Source organism: Arachis stenosperma, unplaced genomic scaffold (genome assembly GCF_014773155.1).
Source record: "Arachis stenosperma cultivar V10309 unplaced genomic scaffold, arast.V10309.gnm1.PFL2 arast.V10309.gnm1.Scaffold_100071, whole genome shotgun sequence".
In the NCBI taxonomy this organism is placed as follows: domain Eukaryota; kingdom Viridiplantae; phylum Streptophyta; class Magnoliopsida; order Fabales; family Fabaceae; genus Arachis; species Arachis stenosperma.
In genome coordinates, this window is record NW_026651381.1 from 186,704 (window position 1) to 208,766 (window position 22,063).

At 43.9% G+C, this 22,063-nt stretch overlaps 1 protein-coding gene and 1 pseudogene across 1 annotated transcript; one reads left to right on the forward strand and one right to left on the reverse strand.

The window, feature by feature from the left end:
- Positions 1 to 20,190: 20,190 nt before the first annotated feature.
- LOC130960115 (uncharacterized) lies at positions 20,191 to 21,726 on the reverse strand. The gene has a single exon (XM_057885437.1). The coding sequence runs from the start codon at positions 21,177 to 21,179 to the stop codon at positions 20,961 to 20,963; it is 219 nt and encodes a 72-aa protein (XP_057741420.1). The 5' UTR covers positions 21,180 to 21,726; the 3' UTR covers positions 20,191 to 20,960.
- Positions 21,518 to 22,044, forward strand: LOC130960116 (cytochrome c biogenesis CcmF N-terminal-like mitochondrial protein 2; annotated as a pseudogene).
- Positions 22,045 to 22,063: the final 19 nt, after the last annotated feature.

Sequence of the window (22,063 nt, forward strand, 5' to 3'; positions counted from 1 at the left end):
TGTTTTCCTTGCTTTTTACTTTCTTATAAGCGGACGGGAGTGAATGCACCAAAAGAGATATAGAGAAGAATCTCCGAGATTGGAATTTCCTTTTCTATTCCAAGGACGGTCTAGTGTAACACTAATTCTAAATAGAATGGGTTACTTACGGCTTCGGGGACTGATTCCTATGACGGATTTCCTGCTTCGAACTTCTTTCTTTGGAGTTACAGTTGGATCCCATAAAGGTGTAGTAATAGAATCCCCTAGAAGGAATAAGAATTAAATCCCTTCATCTACGGCTTATGGAGACCTTTAAATAGAGGAGTCAGTGAGAACAGCAACTTCCGAAGTCAGACTTCAGGCTTCTTCTGGGCGGAGGTCGAATAAGGAGAGGTACAACTGGCTTCTCTTGGTCTTAGCTTGCAGGTCTTCCCCGCAGCTTGAGTAGTTCAGGGAATTTGCCTTCTCTTTGCTTTCAATGCAATTTCCCCTGTAAGTCAATAGAAAGACTTGTTATCAAAGGTTCCTTTCTGTCTACAGTAAGATCCTCTTTGCAGTCCTCAAGGGCGAGTGAAAGACTGACATGAATTAGCTCTTAGAACACTCACCCAAACTTCATTCGAAATAGTTAAGGCATTTCGTCAGTCAGACTGACGTTTTCTCTTTCTCCGGTTTGGAAAGTCACTAAAAGTACTTAAATAGAAAGATAATGACTTATTTTATCCTGCTTCTATGTCTCCAGCAGGGATTGCAAATAGGTAGTCCCATACTGAATTCTATATCTTACGGGATTCTATAGCTTAAGGAAGTCCATAAAGACTAAAGGTCTATGGGACCACTAAAAGAATCTCTCGATATCAATTATAGACCAACATCCGGACGTGAACAGAGGGTTTTTTCGAAAGAAAGCTTGATCCTACAGCTTAGACTGCTTTCATGACTCATGGAATGAGTTGTTTTTCTCTGCCTTCGTAAGTCAATCAAACTAGGTTGCTTGCTGCTGACTTACTTGCTTTTTGACTGGCTTTAAAGCCTATAAATCTCAATAGTAGGATGCTACTAGCAGGCTAGCTCTTTCGAGTTCGTGATGCTCTTGTCTATAGTTCGAGGACTAGTTCTCTGGGGAATAAAGGAAGGCACTAAGACGGATTTCCTTGCTTCGGGGATTGCTACAATCATGCTAGCTTTTTCCCGGACTTTAGGCCAAGGGTTATTTTCTTCTTTCTTACGCTTGCTTTCCTCAGTGAAGGGTTCATCGGGGGTTTGAGCTCAATAGAGAGACTTGATTTCAGTTGTGCTTTTAGGCAATTTGAATTCCTCTTTAGGTAAGAATGTGTAATTTCCCACATTAACTTCGAAAACTGGGTTTTCCATTGAGTCATAGTCAGTGAAGGCAAAGTGAATCTCCGAAAGCCATAAAGATTCTATTTCCTCTATAGACGAGTGCAGTGAAGAAGCGGAAAGATTCGATGCTACTCCTTCTCCTATAACTGCTACAGGATCTGATTATCCTTTCAAATCAAAGAGCAAGCCCATTTACCTGCCTGGCTTGTAACAACTTACTATGCGGCAGACTTATCAAGCTAAGTACTGGAGTCTAACTTCTAATAGATAATAGAACAACTTGCTCCGGCTTCAGAGTTCTCAATGCTCCAGCTTCCGTAACTAAAGAGACTGACTTCTCCTCGGCTTTCTCTGTCTCAGGTACGGCGTGTCAAATCATAATCTAAATACATCGGGCTTCTGCCTTCAGTCAGGTCCGCATTTGCCTTGCCCGCCTCACCTGAAGTAAACTCTGGATCTCGCTTTGCTTCAGCTAGATGGGATTTAACGAAGACTTTAACTTCCTATTAGACTGCAACTTAGTCAGAAGTAGAAGATGACTGGCTTCTCCTGCTTTCAACTTCAAGAATGGACTTAAGAGCTGCTGTAGGGTCTTTAGTCTTAGGATGCTTTCAGGCTCTGCCTCCTAACTTCCGGGAAAGACAACTAAATTAGGAATTTCATCACCGGGGAAGAAGGTTTCAGAACCATAATCCTTTAGACTTGATTCCTGAGTGACTCTAGTTTTGATCCTGCTGAGATTTGCTCATCCTAGAGCTGTAAGCGCTAGTCTTCTATACCTTTCCCTGGTTGCTCGGGCTGGGATACGTGCACACTTCGCTTTCTGCTCACCTGGAATGGAATGCTTCGACCCTCTCGCAAGAATTGTTTGGGAGTGCATGATGGAATTCAGTAAAAGCATTCTGGGTTAGAGTCAATCGAGCAATGAGCGAAAAAGGACACAGACACAGGAAGAAATACGGTATAACTGGCTATGTGCCAATCTTTCTTCTTCTAAATGAAATGACCAGTTTGCCACTAGTCTTGGTTCGATCCGAAGGGGAAATTCCACTTCGTCAGATGAGATTTCTTACCTTTACTTATGCCATTAGTTGGAGCAGCTATCAAGCGTTCGTTCTTACCCTCAGTGTACCGACCCTCAAGCGGGATGTCGATGAAGACTAGATCTGAGTGATCCATCTCACTCTATGAGATTTTTAGGTGAGGGGGATGGCCTTCTTCTGGCTGGACTTATGGAGCGGCGATACACAACTAGCAACCCGTTTCGCCAACCTTTGAAGGAGGTCCGATGACCCAACCCCTTCTACCTTTACCAACTACTAGGCTGGGCGGTCCCAAAGACTGACTCCGAATGGCAGGTTTCTCAATGCGAGATGGAACTGATAGGATGGCCTCTATCCATTTACGCGGGTGTGCACTTCACTCAAAAAAAAAAGAAGTGAATCCGGAAGTGACTTCGCTAGGCTAGCCTTGTTAGTGAAGAATTTGCCCCTAACGCCAGGGGGAGCAGTCCAATCGTTATTCCTTCCTTCAACAAAAGCAGAATGGATACAAACCACCAAAGAACGAAAGTAAGTACCACCACTCCTACTCCAATTAGTAAAGCTAGCGCCTCGAACTAATCACATGCTAACTCCGGCCCATCTTTAATGTTAAAGGACCAAGACCTTACGACAACAGATGCGGATGAACTAGCTTAGCTGCAATCCTTCCCGCTCTAGTTCGACTAGCTTTGACCTTGAACGTGGAAATCTCAGTTGACTGGATATAGTGATTCAGATGGGTCTGCTGATAGGGATGAAAGAAAACCCACCCCCTATTTGAATAAGGCTACACCTTCATACTTGGCGGAGGAGCCATTACGTGGTGTAGTAAGAAAGAAGGAAATCCTTATCCATGATGGAATCTGAGTTTGTAGCCTGCTCAGTTGCAGTGATGGAGGCTATATGGTTAAGGAGATTCTTGCAAAGTTTGGATATTCCGGGACATATATAGAAGATAAAGCCGTTGTGATCTATTCTGATAACACGGCTGCAATAGCTTATGCAAAGGATCTCAAGTTCCGTGGTAGAAAAAATACTTACATAGACACCCGACTTCACTTCATTTGGTTATGAAGTATATCTCCACCTATGAAATGGTTGCTGACCCTTTGACCAAACTCATTTCTAGAGATGCGTTAAAAAGGCATGTTAGGAGTTTGGGATTGCGTAGGATTTGATATTCTTTTTTTAAGTATATGTTGAAAGGTAGCTACGGAATTGCTCCTATTACAAATCCCCGGGTATTCACTCCTCCCTTCTAGTTCTTGGATTCAATGAGAAGGCTCGTGGGTCCTTCAACTGGTATGAAATCACTAATGGGAGGCGGTTATCTGAAACCTTAACATAGTCATATTCAAGTTATCCCAATAGTCAATGAGCAGGAAGAGGTTTAGGAAGTAAATTCAAGCAAGAAAGGAAAGTCCATTGACTTGGCTACGCCACACCAACCCTATTCTTCCCATCGAGAAAGAAGAGTTCACAGCTACCGGCACCGACTCGAACTAAGAAGAGCTACTTAACAACTACCTACTATTGGGTAGTGCCCTCCTCCAACAACGGGGCTAATGCCGACTCCAAGACCTCTTATGCCTACTCTTGCAAATGAAACTTCCCTTCTTCCAAGAGCAAAATCGATGGCACTAGGGATCTATCCTAATTAAAGAAAGAATTGACTGACCTTGCGCCGGTATCATTTAGCGGAACTCCTGTTTACCCTGCGGGTCTGTAACTCCCATATGAGATTGGAACCTCATTCCTTCACCTGTGCTTGGTAGGCACTGTTTGTGGAGCCCTTTGGTAATACCAGAGGTGAGATGCCTTCCTACGGCTCACCATGAAATGGGCCATGTGGGCGAGTCTGGTGGGTTCTCACCGTAAGAGAATGTCGTCTTTTCGTCCTGTGAGTGAGGGCGAATAGAAACTTAAAAAGCAAAGGCCGTGGATAGAGAGTGATAAAGGGGGAATTGTCTTCTTTAAGCCTATTCTAACATTCGAGTTCATTCTCGATAGTCAGATAGTGAAGTTCGAAGGGGAAAGGAAGACTTGAGCAGTGGGTCTCGACTCGGCCAACTGTCTTTATGAAGACTGACTGACGACAAGAAATGACGTAAGTAATAGATAGAATCGTTCAGTACGCTTATATGAACACTTTCATTTCTCGATTGAGAAATTCAACTGTCTTGATTAGTCTTACTATGTCATTTCTGGATGGATTTTCGTTGAGCTATGACCTTCTTGCCGCCACACCCGGCTTTCCTCCCTTTCTTCCCCCTGTCTCGCCATACTAGCAACTTGATTAGCTACTAGTTACTAGAATCGTTCAAACATCAAACAGTAAGTAAGCAATGCGTACTTCTTTCCTAGTCTAGTGGATCTGCATAGCAGAGCAAAATCCTCTACCCTGACCTTACTTGTTGTACTTGATTCACCTACGAAAATAGACAAGGTAGGGGCTCTTTATTATATTGTTAGAGGGCCTTCTCCTTCAATCGTCTCTCTCAATCCTTGCCTGAACTACCCTCCTCTATAAAGGCATCACCTCTTTATTGTCCACTTCTTCAGGCAATGTTCCCCCTCCTTTGTCACAAGTTCTACGGAATCATCAGTAACTTAGACACGAAATCTATATACTAACTAGGTGAGTCTGACTTCCTTTTCTCTTTCTTTTGCTTTGGCCGGCTCTTATTGAAGTCGCCCGACTCCACGTCCATTCAAATCGAAAGCAGACAAAGTCCAAAGGTATCGATCCAAGGGCGTCCTCCTGTTGTTTCGATCTTGATCGGTAGATTTGGTCAGCAATCCCTTGCTCCATCAAAGGAAATCAGGACTAACGAGGACGCGGAAAAGCATCTTTCTATATAATTGCCATCCCCGGTCTCACCTGCGGCAACCCTTCTCCGACCAATTGAAGTGGCCTAAGCACGTGTATAGGCGTAGGAATTGCATTTTCTCTACCTTGAACACTGGAGTCTTCTTGTAGCTATATCTTACCACTGGATTGGACCAAAAGAAAGCCTCAATCTACTCGAATATGTTAATAACGGATCGAGTCCATTAGTACGAGCAGCCAATGAGTGGGAAACACAAAGTATACTAGACTCCCTTTCTTTTAGACCAAGACATACCCGATGATAAGCAATGAATTGAGGATCCACAATGCCATGATAGAGTCTTCGCGTTCATACAAGAGAGACTCCGTAGGCGGATGAAGAGCCAGGAGCGGGAGCCCCAACTAGAATAGGTGAATTATTAACCAACTATTCCACCTCCAAGGATGGAACGATTCGTCTTTGAGCATCGCTGGCAATAAACCTCGTTGAGAGAGCAGCACGAACCTAGGTTGATTATACAGGAATGGAATCATAGATTGAAGCTTAGGCAAGCCCCTTGAGACTGACTAAGTAAGGAACAGCGGCTGCCCACTCTGCCTTTCCTTCTAATGAGGATTCGAGTGTACTAACTAAGGTTATCTCTTTCACTCTCTTTTCAGTTTATCTATCCCACAGTGAGCAATTCCCGATCACTCGAAAATAAGTTTATCTATCCAAAGGGGTTGGAGTCGTTCTAGAGTGAGAAGCAGAATTACTTATTTCAAATAAATAGATAGATAGAAGAGGCTTTCTTATAAGCCCAGCCAGCGAAAAGACTGGCTCTCCGGCAAACAGGAAAGAAGGTTCAGGACAAAGCTCTAATCCCATAGGTGGGCCAGGCGGGAATCCAGCCAGTTCAAATCCAATTATAGTAAAGATTAAAGGAAATGCCACTCTTTAAGCCAAGAAAAAGGGCCTTTTTCATGCCGAATGGATTCTATCTTGACTGCCCTGAGAAAGCAAAGTAAGAGCTATGAGATAGGCTCACTCTCCCCTAATACCCGCTGCTAAGGATTGAAAGTCGCACAATCGGCTATAGGGCAGAACTCCAGATCTACGAATAGCCGCGGGCAAGCACCTTTAACAAGCAAGTAGCTAGCTTAAACCTTACTTAAGCCTTCGTAAGTCAATCAAACTAGGTTGCTTGCTGCTGACTTACTTGCTTTTTGACTGGCTTTAAAGCCTATAAATCTCAATAGTAGGATGCTACTAGCAGGCTAGCTCTTTCGAGTTCGTGATGCTCTTGTCTATAGATTCCTCATGCATCATATCATGAAAAATAGCAGTCATAGCACGTTGATAAGTAGCACCAGCATTCTTTAAACCAAAAGGCATCACTGTGTAATAGTTGTTACCTTTCGGAGTTCAGAAGGCAGTCTTTTCCGCATCCACAGGGTTCATCTTGATTTGGTTATAGCCGCTATACTCATCCATGAATGAGAACATCTCATGCCCAGCTGTTGCGTCTATGAGCAGATCAAAGGGAAGTCATCTTTCGGACAAGCTTTGCTAATCCGTGGACTAAGGGATGTAGGCCTAGGAAAACTGGAAATCAAGTTCTCGGCGGGAAGGGAAGCCCGGCTGTTCGTGTCGGTAGGTGAACGAAGTCAATCCCGGGATGGAAGCCCAAGCAGCTATACTGGTATGGGTAGGCTTTCCACTCGCTTAGCTCGCCACTGGCGTGGATCGGCGTATCTGGTTCGACTAGGGCGCTTGAGAGCGAAAACACTTCCCCAGTTTAGATCGATTTTTTAAGCCCTGCTGGCTGTGAAAACATCGCCCACGCAATGTAACGAACATGGGCAATGAAGGAAGTCTCGATAGTAGCATCAGAAACATCGCTGGTTTCATTACTGTGGTAGACCAAACCTATCGCTTCGGGTCGAAGCCAGGTTTCATTCGAGAGGACTTAGTCTCGTTCCCATAGTTGCCCCCCAGAAACTGGGTTCCCTGTACTACCAAAAACCAGAGGCCCAATTCCCGAGGCATAGCCAAGCAAGACCCCACGGCTCAGTAGGGGGGACAATAGCAAGAAATCCCTTAGCTCGGCAATATGCTTTTGGTTGACCTGTGCCTGTTTGAATCTCTAGGTTCCGAGTGAATATCGCTCATTTCGAGCATTTAGACCAGAGAGCCCCGAACGGGATATGGTCAAAATCAAGTTGCGAGTAGGGCGGTAAGGAGATACAAAACAAAGACCTCATATGCTGTCAGTCTTTTGACGGTGATTATTCGTCTACTCGACTCCAGCAGGCAATCAATCGGTGGTAACTCTGAAGACTATGGTTAGCCTAAGAGTTTAAGCATGATTGATCAACCTGGGCAGTTGTGCTAGTTGGTTGCTAGTACACCTGTCCTTAGAACCACTAAGTGCCATTCCTTGGTCGGACAAGATCCTGACCATAGAGATGAGTAGAGACGATTGACTCTTTGGTTTAATGAGTGATTTGGTTATTATGAAATATTCAGTTTGATTTCCAAACCTCGTCAAAGTCTCTTGGCAGGGAGCCTTAGAAAGCTCCCGGGTGATGATGTCACGATTTAAAACCGTGATGTTATCACTCACAGATGGTTTGACAAAGGAGCAGTGTATAGCTGCACATCTGTTCTGGGTGGCCTGTAGGAGATTAGGGAAACGATCTGGCTGGCTCTTTCTTGCTTTGTATTTAAGGCAATCAAGAGTCTGTCTACAACGTTTTGTTGCAAGGGATTCTATCCCTTCAGACCTATCTCCTGCTGTCTCTCTAACAAGGTCAGGGCTACCGCGTATTATACCATCTTTTCATAGACGGAAGATACGGGAGGGTAATCATCTAGTTATCCAGTTGTACATGTCTTTCTTCACAGTGTCAAGGTTAATACCTTTAGCTAAGAAGATTGATAAGTCACTGTTTGACTCTATTATTACCCCTGGCCCTCTCGAATCAGTCAAAGACGTTATTTACGAAATGAAATCGTCTTTTCCTGGTCTTCTTGAGAGGTATATACCTGATCTCAAATCTATTCCTCTTAACCAAGGTCTAGAATATTCTGATTTTGCTTTCCTTACGAGATATCCTGGGGGATTTAGAACCTCTATCAAAAGGGATACGATTTCACCTGGGCCAGCTTTCTATCATGCTTACTTTATATATCTACTTTCTTACTTGGGACTTCCTGACTCATCCCCTCCCCCTCGCCAAGCCTGAAGAAAGGAGCAACTTAGATACCTCTTTGTTAACTATATTCCAGGTTTGCTAAAAGGGTCCTTGGGCCCAATCAATCTCTATACTCTTGATGCAATGGACTCCCCCACTAAACCGCTCTTTTCCACCCGATTTGAACGTTCTAGTGAGATTTTATCCCTTTTTGAAACTCAGTTGTCTATCTGATCCTTGGTCTAATTGGACCTTTCTCTATAGCTCGAATCGAATAGCTGGTCTACTGCAGCTGCAGCCATTCCATTCCTTCAGATGAGCTACGTAACTCATTAGCTCTTTAGCAACAGGAAAGGTAGAGCCTTACTGCATTCCCTCCTTCTCAGATATGTTACTAAATATCTATAATAGTCTTTACTAAAGGGATCTATCCAATACTAGAGCAATTAGAGGAGAAAGAAGAACTACCAGAGCAGGGACTGGCACAGACTAATGCCTTCGACTTCTCTTGCGCATGCATAAAACTTTGCCTCCGGCTGGATCGTATTCCCTAGCCTCCTGGCACTCCAACTTCAAACGACATGTAAGGGCTAAGGGCACTTTGCTTAAATGCCTTAATCTGAATAGTCTTCCACTCCAAGGGAAAGAGAAAGAAGAAGCAAAACCCCCGGGTTGGACCCGACCCCTTTTGAAAGAAGGAGCGTGAAGGTGCCGAAAAGAGGGCTTTTATCACGTTTGAGAGTAGTTCCCTCTTTGGCAGAAAGTGGAAAGTCTTCGAGTATCGTCGTCCTTCTCTTCATCTATCCTGAATCTGTAAATTCCATTGATTTTCTTGCAGACCCTTGGATTGTGAAAGTTTTGTATAGTTTTCAGCCTTATAGACACCAGAGCAGTAGTTTATTTAGGGGGTTAGCTCTGGAACCGCCGTAGTTCGATTAATTCGATTAAACGCCTTATACGCTCGTGGTCCTAACCCTCGGATCACTCCTTTTACAATATGTCCATCGAAGGTACATAATCTCGTACATACTAGGGGGATTTAGCTCCTTTTAAAGTCCGTAAGGCCGGGTAAATACTAGCTACATGAAAGGAAAGCTCTAACGTAGTTCCCTATAAAGTAGAACGAGGGAAACTACCACTAATAACTAGAAGGGTGGTTGTCCCTCAATCAGATAAAGGAAGGCTTCCGCTCCTATTATCTTAAAATGATGGTCAGAGATCACCTCTGCGACCGAAATACTAAAGGGTAACCATCTTATTAGATGTTATTATTACCTGTTTCTCTAATGGTGACCCTTTTAGGCTCTTTTCGAAGTAAAGGAAGGTGATAGCATAATCTTGCTTGACTAGCACTGGTACCGATTCTGCGCAAAACAGATATTCTTGGTATATTTGTCCAATCATTCCCTTTGAGAAAGTGCCACAGCCTATTCTAATTAGGATTAGCAACTCCTTCTTTTTCCGAGTTGGCTAGCTCTTACCGGAAATACCAGATAAGAAGAAGTCGATCCACTTTAAAGTCAAACCACTTCCTTGGACTTGGAACCCGCTTTGAAGTGAAGTTACTTGCTTGTAAGCTCGTTCCACTCTTCTATAAGCTGGATTGACCATATTGGATCCCTTTTTTGGGGAGGATCTTTCCTTGTCTTTTCTCTCTTCTAGGGCTGTTAAGAAAGCTAGAAGCACAGCTGGGAGTCACTTCCTGTCTATAGTTAGCCAGCTCTTAACTTCCTGTCTGGTACCTGCACAAAGCTCAGCACTATATGAAGCAGCTGGCTGATAAGCATAGAAGTTAGAGGCAGTCTGCAATTGGAGTCTCGTTTACCGTGACCAAATGGGGAGGTATCACCACGCAATTGTACGTGAACATGCTGAGGTTATTCTCTGTGCTGGTGCCATTGGAAACCCTCCGCTCCTGCTGCTTAGCGGCATTGGCCACAGGCCTTATCTCTCTTCATGGGGAATTCAAGTGGCCCATCAAATGTTAGCATTCAGATCGATTCTCACCCCCGGCCAAGGTGGAACAGAACAGAGGAAGAGAAAACACAGATAGAAATCGAATCGAGGGTCCGGAGGAGAATTGGCCATTCAATCTTGTAAACTCATTGAGACCACAATTGGAAAAAGAGATACGAACGGAGAGGAATAACCAATCGATGAAAGAACATGAAACCATTCTGTTTCCATAGAGGTACGAGAAACGGTTGGGGGAAATGAAGTAGAATAGAGTTCCAGGGCATCCGCCGAAATATCTTATTATGAGATTGCCGTTCCCATCCAGTCCGATAAAGTATAAGCAAGTCAGGCAGAAGCCGAGGATTAGGATTTGATTACCCTGTAAGGAATAGATATTGAATATAAGGCTGTAGGCTCCAGTTAAGCAGTAAAGGAATGAACTCTTGGCACAAAGTCTAGAAGTTTCTACATCAAATAGATCCGTCTTGGATTAGGTCGGCATTTGCCTTAGCCTCTTTCGCTCTCTCTTTGTAATCTGGTCGGACTTATAGCTTTCTTTCTTGCCTTTGAAGAGGAGTCAGAGAATAGGCTTTCAAAGCCGTAAGCAAGAGAATAGCCAGGACTTCAGTCAACTAATGAGGCCCAGTAAATTGGAATAGAATGGATTGCTTTCAGATCCTACTTCATTTACTCAGTCAGATCATGGATTTGGCCTTCTCTTTCTAGATGCAGTAGTCTGAGTTTGAAGCTAGCTCCGTCCGGCTTGGCTTGGCTTCTGTTATTTCACTTTAAAGACAGAGGACTTGAGGCAGCTATGACTTCTTTCCTCCGAAGTGGGAATAATGAAAGAGGTGGGCTCTTCGCGCCCGCAACTAATTGATCTTTTCTTCTTCCCCTGGGAACTCAAGATAATGACTGACTTAGAGTTCAATCCCGTCGTAGTCATCTTCCTGCCTTTCTTCAGACGACCCTCCAGTGCTTCCATTTTTCCTTGCTTCCGCTGTAATGGCCTTAGAAGCGAGTAATAGGGCTAAGGAAGAGATTAGCCGGTATGAGCTCACAACTTCAACTGACTCAAAGACGACTACTGATGAATTCCTCAAGTGTAGTAAGATCATCCCTTAGACTGGTAATGGATTCCAAGGTCAGAGCCCAGAAGGCATTAAGACGGATTTCTTGTTTTCTCCCCTCTCTTTCACCCCAGCAAGTATCCTCATAATCCATAATCTATCTTTCCTACCTAAGTTTCGGGGGAATTGATTGGATGATCTTCTTAGGCATTGACTCAGTACGTTACCACCCCAGGCTTTAGTACGTGATTAAGACTGTCTTGGAATCGATTAAGCGGGACTTGGTTGATAATCAATAGGCCTAGCACCGCAAGATTCTTTCTTTCGAACTGCTTTTCTTCCCTCTCTGACTTCCAGAGCTTTATCATTTATCAATATTAAAGTGAAGTCCCCGTCAACATACGAAATTTCATTCTTTCCTAGCTTTTCAGATGCAGCACTAAGGACTAATAGAAAGTAAAGAGTCAAGTTGCTAAAGTAGCTCTGGTTGCCTTATCTGTCTTCCGTTATACCTTGTATCCAGTTCGACTAGTGAACTTACTTCAGGGAAAAGACTGTAACGAAAAAAGAGAGGAAGAGAAGTCACTTTTCTTGGATTAGAAAGATAGGACTTTTCGGAGCCTACTTCATTTGCTCAGTCAGCAGCTTCTTTAAGGCTTTAGTCAGACTTCCCGCTTATCTCTCACAGGATTGGGGGAATATGTAAGAGCTGATCTCAGGCAGGCTTAAGTAAGAGAAAAGGCTATCAGAGTCCAAAATCTTAGGCTGATAATTAGGTCTCATCTTCCTAGGGCTGTGACTCAGAAGGAAAGATATTCTACTTCATTTCCTGCCTTATCTGATGCTGGAGGGGGCTAATAAATCGGTATTAGTCAGTCTGTGGTCTAGGCTTCTTACTTCCTGGCAAAGGACAGGACGGCAATACCAATCGATATAGACTGATCATCTGCCTTCTGAAGGGCTTGTATTGCTTTATGCAGGACGGCCTTAACACTTTTTCGAATGACTTCTCTCCCTTAACAGCTGAAGTCAGGGCTGGCCTGTCTGAGCCTTCTAAGTAGTGGCATGTCTGTCTGCCTATGGGAATTCTCTAAAAGCTACATCAAATCCTTAAGATAAAGTCTATAATTTCTAAGCCTACAACGACGACTATTGAAGACTAACTATCAGTCTCTCAATCCCACGAACAAGCTAATCCTGAGGTCTAACTAGAAGATAACTTTCTTCCCAAGGCCTAGCTGAATAGATTCATTAAGGGCTTTGAGATAGCTACATCATCTTAGACTATAGACTGTTGCTTTTCCTCAGATTTCTTTTCAAGGTATTAGTAACGAAGGCGTCAAGAGTGGTTGCCTTCGTAGCTGCGCAGCCTTTATGGATACTTTTTTCGCAGCTCAAGTTGCTTCTTATATTCTCTACGGCATTGACTTAAACTTCTTCGATTCCTGTAGCTCTACTGATAGGGTCCCTGAGCGTCGGCAGCGAAAGAGTTAACAACCCTGCCCCGGTCGTGCTCCACACCCGTGAAGCACTCCCTCCAACCTAAGGGACTGGGGAAGCCTTTGCCCCCTACGCTTTTAGGTACTACGGCCTACCACAGGACTGAAACAGCTACTATCGTCACTTCCCCACACCTGTGGGTAAGTGCCTTGCTTTCAAGACTAATAGTAGAAAGTCTATTACTAGTATACTGTAGTCCTCTATCGCTCGGGAACCCCACCCTCACTTGACTGACCCTGCGGGGCTATTACACCTATTCCATTCCCGGATTCTTGGCTGTTGTGGAGAATCCATTCCTTTGTTTGTTCATTTATGAAGAAATCTTGTCCGAAGGCTTCAATCCATTAGCCCTGCTTTCTAGCAGTTCAAGCAAGTCGAAAACCATTTATTTGAAGTCATGGATACTATAGAATTACATTCTATAACAACAATACAGATTGGAAGGCAAGAGGCCCATTATCAGCTAAAGCCTAAAAATAGGTTGTTTCCTTGTAACTAGGAGGTCTGTCCGGTTTAGATACTCAAGTCTATAGTGAGAAGAAATCACATACAGTAGTAGAAGCCCAGAGAGAGCGTGCAGCTCATAAGGATAAGGTTGGATCCATGCTTTGTACATCCTCATAGGTTGGGAAAGATAGGTAATGAAGGCTCTTACTAGTTATAAGCTTAGGTCCATAAGAAAGAAAGATACTTGTTGACTCTGTCTCCTTTGAGAACACTCCTAGCTTCCTAAAAACTCAAAGCGGACAGAGGAGATAGCTATGAATGAAGCGGAAGACAGATGAGCGGTTTGGGGAACTCGTCTCTCGGGCTAGGCTCTCTATTGATTGGGCTGCGATCAACTGAAGAAAGAAAGAGCTCTTTTGTATATACATACACAATGAAATGTACGAAAGATGGCTATTAATCCCAGCCTCTGAGAGCACTCTGCATTGAAAAAGAATTCGATTTCGGGGGAATCGTTGAAAGAGCTAGACTGTAAAAAGGAGATTTCAGATCCTGGATGCGCGAAAGAATCTACCTCAAAAACCAGTGATTTAGCCTCACAATCTGACTTATGCTGAAAACTAGGATTTAGTCCCACTTCCCCGATGCTTTGGAAAGGAGTACAAAGCTCTAAGCAAGAGAATTTCTACGAGGTTAAGCTTAGGAATAAGACTCGAAGTAGGATCAAAGCATACGCACCTCGAAAGTCCAAGCCAGAAGAAAGTTCAATATATACAAAGGCAAGCTAACTTCTAAGAGGGAGTCCAACGACTTAGTCTACAAGGAAGACACCAAAAGATAGCTTTCCCCTTCAATAGGATTCTAGAGCTTTCAGGATCGGGATCAAAGAGAGAAAGACCCAATTCAAGAGATGATTAGGAATCCCTCACTTTCTTGTGGAGGTGATCATAGGGGTCCCACGCAGATGAATGAGGGGCTGGTAGTGAGAACCTCATCTTTTTGAAAAAGCAAGCTCAGATGAATGTCGATTGACCGAAGAGGACAAGAAGGACTACTTGATAGAACATGGGGAGCCTACCACACAGGACAGGAGTGGACAGAAAAAACGAACCTGAGCTCATGCCCAAATTGACGAGTGGATCGCATTCTCTTTCATAAAAGAAGGATTCCCCCTACGAAAATGAAAATAGGACTGTGGGAAAAAGATGCGCTATATCGACAAGGCGAGGAGAAAGCAGCCTAATGGGAATAGCTCCAAACCAAAGCAGCCCTCCATCTCGCATATAGAAATGGTTGACAGGCAGACCTATTCATGATATCGAATAGGAATGATAATTCTCAGGGGATACAGATATGCCATGCTAGGATGAGCTAGGCTTTCAACAGCATAAGCCACCTCCCCAGCGGCTTCCCTCCAGTGCCTTTGACTATTGCTACGGTCATCAACCGCAGCATTGAATTGAGACTTTCCACCTTGCTTTGGACTTGAATGGATCTACTTCTCCTCTGCCGGATCGATCTTCATTAAGAGGGTCAACCCAAGCTATTGCTCTACCTCCTCCTCATATAAAGTCAGATGTTATGGTGGATTTGGAATCCCTAGTAGTAGACCAAGAGCTCCTGTTGGGGAATTCGGTTCTTGGTCTGATACATAGGGCAATCCACTCGAGTATGCGACTGCCTAAAGATGATAGACCTGCATGCGATTGATAGAAGGCTTCGACCCCCGGCACGCATCTCTTTTCTTCCCACGATGTAAGCGAACGAATGGAACCAAAGGATTGTTGACTATACTTATACGATATTACCTCAGATTCCTATATGCTTTAATAGAGAGAATATCCCAGCTAGAATAGCCATAGGATATAGGATAGACTAAGGAATGATTGGCCTTAGCGATTCTTCACTCTGTGTTCATAGCTAACCAAGAGTGAGCTTATTCAAGCGGATATGCGACAACTCTCGCTAATCAGTCTTGGCTGGGGGAAGAACATCTGATTCACCAATAGGCATAAGAACAAGGCAAGAGAAAGTCCCAATCTAAACTTCCTCCTTCGCCTTCGCTTAGTAGCACTACTCTTGCTATAGGTTAGGGAGGGCTTATTTAGCGCATAGCTAGTTGGAAAAGCTCAAACAACGACTGGGGAATTCTCAAGCTATGGGTCTTCCAATCAATCTTTGTGAGAAAGCTCTTTTCCTATATGGGTAGGGACAAGAGAAAGAAGCAGGAATGGTCTAGTAATTAGGGGGCGGATTCCTATTGCTTTTTTTCCAACTGGGATTAGCGAGACCCGAAAGGTCAAGGCACAAAATCTAAGACACTGGTAGGTGACCTGCCATCTACGACCTGAAATGGTCAAACCCTTTTTCTTTTACTTTTACTACTCTATTCCTACGAAACGAACCAATAAAGAGTGGGGAAGGGACGGATTAGGTCTTTTGATAGCCACTGCTCGCTTTATTAAAGGTGAATAGAAAGATGTAAAGGTATTCAGATTCACTTATGAAAGATCCTGTTATTGGCCTTTCACTCTTTCACTACAGCTCTTTCATCAACTACAGCAAGATCCGATGTAGCGCATTCTCCCTTTTTCGCATATCTTCACTACTGCTAGATAGCTAGTTAGTAGTTCTAGCATTATCAGTTGTGATATTGTCCTTCCTCTGTGATTCAAGACAAATTCCTTTTCTTTCTACGGATGAAGAAGTAGCTGCTCCTGCAAGTCTGCCTGTTCAAAAGAGTCTTTCAACTCGGGATGAAGCTTCTTCCTTTGATGCCAGATCACTTGAAGGAGAGGTCAATAGCTACGAATAGTGACTTCTCCACCGGAAAGGTAGCCTCAAGCCCTTTTCCAGGGTTGATGGAAGGTATGGGTTTTGGATTGGGGTTGGGGCAGTCCGCTAGTAAGTTAGGCGGTAGGCCGAGTAGGTCTCATTAGTAATTAGTAAATAGGGGCTTCAAGATCGATCCTTTGCCAGGGCTTGAAGGGATATCAGATTCCCCTTCGCCTTCGCTTCTGACTCCGATATAACGAGCTCTTCCAATTAATTCAGTTAGCGAAAATTCGTTTTAATGTTTGCCAATTATCCAACAATATACTTTTCTTCTTCTTTTTAGGACGGGTAACACTGACATCAATCAGACTTGGGTTCAGCCCAGCCTACTTGCTTTACCAATATGAATACTTAAATAAAGCTCTTTCCCGACTTTCACTTCAAGGTTCTTTTCCAACATTGACATTAGTACTTACTTGTTTTTTTGCCAATTACATTAATTACAAGAGTAAGAAGAATCTAGGATTGGATCTTTCAATGCCAACCTTATGGCTAAGGGAAGTGAAGACAACTCAAGTGGTACCCTACGCCCTTTCCCCCTTTACCCTCTCACTCCCTAAGGAATGAAAGGCCACAGCTAACTTGGTCCAAACCACTTGAATAGGAATGAGATCTTTAATTACACCATAGAATAGAATAGTACATGCTTCTCTTCCTCGAACTAATGCGGACACAACGCAGAACCCATATAAATGGACCAAAAAAGAACCCCGAAACAGATGCACGCGAATCTCCATATGATATCTTGAAAACGAATTGGAACGCTATCTAGAGCTCTTATAAAGAGAGAGAGTATGCTTACGGACCCTGAACATCGAGGCAAAGTCAGCTGAGCCGATATGAGAGATGATATGAAAGATAGGGCGTGGAGTCTCGTAGAAAGACAAGAGCCTGGAAAGCTCGATAAAGGCTGTCAGCGGGTAGCGAATAGTAGAAAAGCCTGCCTGATTTGATTAATAAAGCTATCCCGACTATAAAAAAAGAATAACATACCAAACCAAAAGGCTATAACTAATATAGACTAGCATCAAGAGTCAAAACTTCTTGAGCTCAGGTAGCTTGATTTACTTCTTAACTTCCAAGAGGTAAGGACCACTTGGCCAGATAACCAAGATTGTATGGAGGGAACCGGTTCGGTAGATTGCCTCTTCGAGTGACTACACGTACCACTGAAAAGCAAGAACTCTTAACCGTTTGTATCCCCTACCTATGGGCTACTCACTTATACTATTGCTGCTTAAGAGAAATAGCTGTAAGTGCTAACATAATTAATAGATTATATGGTGGAGAGAGGTAGCTGAATGCTTACTTAGTACTTGTGCTAAGGTACGAAGTAAGTCGAGTGAAGCGAGAGGAGTGAAAGGAGAGGGATAAAGCGTAGAGAAAGTTCTTCTTGCTTCCAAAATCACGTTTCACGATTCATTAGGAAGATTCCCGAGGTCCATAAAAGAAACGCATTATAAGCCCAATTATCAGCCTTAGAAAATAATTATGACCTAAACGCGTGTATAGTGCTGCACGACTGGTAAGATAAAGGAGAGCCTTCCAAGTGTGCACCAGACTAGTAAATAGATTTACAACTAGCTAATAGCTAAGCTACCCACAGAATCACCTTACGATACAGTAAACGATTTACGAAAGAAATGTGCTATTCTTCTATCATCTTTCTCGAAAAGCCAACAAAGGGACCCCCAACCATGGGAGGATATAGCGCAGCGCCTTGTTTTGGAAAGTCCAAATAAAGAAGCTGGTGTAGGCGCGACAAGAGCAGACTTCCAACGTCTGCTTTTTGAATTACACAATCCAACAAAAAGCGACGTCTATCTTCGGGTTTTACAAGCTCTCGAGAAGCATCCCCGCTAATGGGGCAACCGTTACTCTTGGACAAATTCGCCAGAACACGAGGGCTACAAAATGTTTTTTTTGCGTCTGTAGCCGTTGCAAACGGAGGTAGGAGGAGGCCCAAAACCAGACAGAAAATGGAAAGAAAAGAAGTCGATCCCCCTAACTTCATCAATGAGGGCTATTATCAGGAATCTGGAATGAGACTAATCCCACTTTTTTCCTATTATTCCTTAAAAGCCTTGAAGGAAAGATTCATTGGATGGTTCATTCCAGTCCAGTCTTCAGTCAGTCAAGTCATGGAATTGGCAGAAGTTCCCCCTTACCCGGAAATTCTTTTTGAATTAAGCAATTCAGTCAGCTCTGAATCTGAATTCAATGATTGCAAGTCCAAGTCCATCCAAGATCAGCTGTTCAATGAAACTCTGCCTTTAAGGCATGAAGCTGTGGTGTGGGATGGGATCGAACTCCGGCTTTTCGGGTAGCTAACTCTCCGGTTTGGAATTCCTAGCCTGATGCTTTATAGTGGCATAGAAAATCTGTTTTAGATCCCGAATCTAGGAAAGGAAAGAGTCAACAGTAAGATCAATGTCGGAGAATCCGCTCTTGCCTTAGCTTAGGCTTCTCGCTGAAGAGTCAGTATTCGAACCAGTATCAGCCGACGAAAGAGCATCTCCCGTCCTTTCTCACAAAGCAACATGCCCACTTTCTCCAGAAGGTAACGCCATTTCATCCGCAGAATCCGAATCATTTGTCGAAGAGATGAAGCGAAGCCCTCTTTGACCCCGAATTCTTCTCATAAGACTTATCCGAATCAGTGGATTCCATTTTTTCTGAACCAAATCCAGCAGCTGTCCATTGAACCCCTAAAAGCAGGAAAAAAGCGGCGAATCAAGCAGTGAATCACTGGCTATCAGGAATAAGGACTATCGCAGAGTCCAGGAACCTTTCTTTGTGACCTTTAGAATTAGAAAAAACCTTTCCCCTTACTAGAAAAAATAGGGCTTATTACTAAATAACCGGGAGAGAAATGCAACTAGGGGATAAAAGCTGGGTAGAGTGGAGCCTTTTTTTAGTAGCCGAAACCCCAAAACTCTTTTCCAGAGATTCCAAAAAATGCATGAGCTATGGTAACCACGCCGCATCCATCGACTTTTATACGAATTTGAATTCGGAAGTTAAGAAAGCACAATTCAAGGTTTTTGAACTAGCAGCTTGACCCGGCTTACCTTTAGTAGAAGTCTTGAGTCCGCCAAGCAACTAGCCAGCTAATCTCTCTAATCCATAAGCTAATGAGTAAGGAAGGAGATAGAGATAGAAAACTAAGCCATTTCCACTACCCGCTATAGGTTCTTACTCCAAGATGTAAAGTAAGTTTAGATTGTCAGTTTCATTTCGTGAACCAGCAACAGATCCTACTATTAGTTTATGGTCTCTGCCTTTCTTTACTATGTTCCTATCTATGGATCTCGTGTAAAAAAGGACTTCTCGCTCAGGTACAATGGCTAGTTGGAAAGCCTTTCAATTCAAGCCAATCTCTTGATTCACATGAATGTGAAACCCGTAGCAACCGATCCTGCATACCAATCATCCGCCGCTTACAGTAATGGCACTAAGCCAAGGTTTCTATGGATTCAGTCCTGTGGAAAAATACATATATTAGGTAGGGCAATTCAGTTAGTAGTGTCACCGGTCAATCCTTGGGACACTAGCGAGTCCGTCCTTAACCTAAAAATGGGGTCCATGAAGCCTTAGATACTCCAAGCCTCAATCTTTATTGTCCTTGAACCTAGACCATGGAAGTATGGTTATAGTCCCATTCCATTAGTGGGATCCATAGCCTACGGGTCTTTCCCAAGCCAGTAAAAGAAGAATTCGAGGACTACCCTAAGCCTACAAGTAGGCAGGACTTTCAGTTACAATGTCTAGGTTGGGCAAGCTTGGATGCCCCTACTCCCAACAAGTTGCTGGTCGGGATCGTGAAACTATCGCTGTTTGGTCATAAGGATAATCGTTTTTATCTTATTAGGTCAGGGCCTTTCTTAAACCACTAGCGGCCCGGGGGTTACCCGCGATTGGTAATGGCATAACCAGAAGGGGAGTAGGGGAGACAGGGTTACGCGCTGGGTGGCGCAGCGCATCTGTTTCGGGTACAGGGGCAACGAGGGGTGCTAACCCGGCCACCCAACCCCCCTAAAATCATAGGGTCAGGGGCGGGCCGGCCATAGGTTCGAATCCTGCCACCTTTCTTGTGGATCATCCTGTGGTTACCGGATGATGGGAATAACAAAGCAGAATTTTTTTGAATAAGCACACACAGCACGAAATGTCAATAATATATGAATTGTTTCATTATTCGTTATTTCCGGGTCTTTTCGTTGCATTCACTTACAACAAGAAAGAACCACCAGCGTTTGGTGCAGCACCTGCATTTTGGTGCATTCTTCTTTCTTTCCTTGGTCTTTCGTTCCGTCATATTCCTAATAACTTATCAAATTACAACGTATTAACCGCTAATGCACCTTTCTTTTATCAAATCTCAGGGACATGGTCTAATCATGAGGGTAGTATTTTATCATGGTGTCGGATCCCACGTTTTTATGGATTCCTTCTTTGTTACCGGGGTCGACCCCAAAGCCATAATGTCTCAAAACGAGGAGGCCATAGAGCAGTTTTTTATTACTTTGTCTCGAACTTCGTGAAGAACTCCATTCTATCTCTCCCTCGTTACGAACAAAAAAGTGGGGCTGCGCCCCAGTTGTACACTCCCTTCGTTCTACGAACCCTTGTTGATTCTGAACTTCGTTCGCGAAGGAACCGGACGTTTGACGGGCCAGCCCTTTTTTATGCGCCGCTTTACCCTGAAAGGAAATTGAGCTTTGCTCCTCTAGGTGCTAGGCGCTCCCGTGGTTCGCGAGAAGGAAAAAGAAGGACTCATCCTTTGTTGCATCTGGCGCGAGATGATAAAGAGAGAGCTTCGTCTATCGATGAACAGCGGATTGACGGAGCTCTTGGCATTGCTTTGTTTTTCTCTCCTTTCCTATCAGCGAGTTCCGATCCTTTTGTTCGAAATTTCTTCGTTCGTACCGAACCGCTTGCAGAATCAAATCCTGTTCCACAAGATCCTATATCAGCTATACATCCTCCTTGCATTTATGCCGGAGACGTCGCCAGTGCTATGGCATTTGGATTATGTAGATCAAAAATGATGAACGGGATTGTGGCACTCCACTCGCCGCCAATGCGGAAGGATGCCGCCGAAAAGAAGGGAACGCTGCTTCGCTCCGCTGGATGCGTCGGATCCCGTATAACAAGGGATCTTTTTAACAACAAATTCAAACATGTGGTCGCAAAATGCTATCCAGCTCTTTTGTTGCGTAGCAATAGAAGCCTGCTCATGCTGCTTTGGCGGCGCTTTTTCGCCTTCTCTTCGCTCTGGACAGGAGCGCTAGTGGGCACGGGGAGGGAGCAGGCGAAGCGTGTCATTCGTAATGAACAGAAAGATACCACTACTTCGCCTCTTTGTTGGAGCGCCGGCGCGAACACAGTGGTATCTGACCAGGACCAGAAACTGATTCGAATTTGGATCTTGACATGTCGGTGGTTTTTAACCGTGGGCATCATGCCAGGAAGTTGGTGGGCTCATCATGAATTAGGTCGGGGTGGCTGGTGGTTTCGGGATCCCGTAGAAAATGCTTCTTTTATGCCTTGGGTATTAGCCACAGCTCGTATTCATTCCGTAATTCTACCCCTTCTTCATTCTTGGATCTCGGTTCTTAATATTGTGACTCTTCCATGCTGTGTCTCAGGAACCTTTTCAATACGGTCCGGATTGCTAGCTTCCGTTCATAGTTTTGCTACAGATGATACACGAGGAATCTTTTTATGGCGGTTCTTCCTTCTAATGACCGGCATATCTATGATTCTTTTCTCCCAGATGAAGCAGCAGGCATCGGTCCGTAGAACTTATAAAAAAGAGATGGTTGTGGCGCGAAGTACTCTTGTGTACCTCATATAAAATAGCGTGAGAGAAAGAG

Coding starts and splice junctions, on each gene's coding strand:
- LOC130960115 (XM_057885437.1), bottom strand. CDS start 21,179: ATGCAAGGAGGATGTATAGCTGATATAGGATCTTGTGGAACAGGATTT.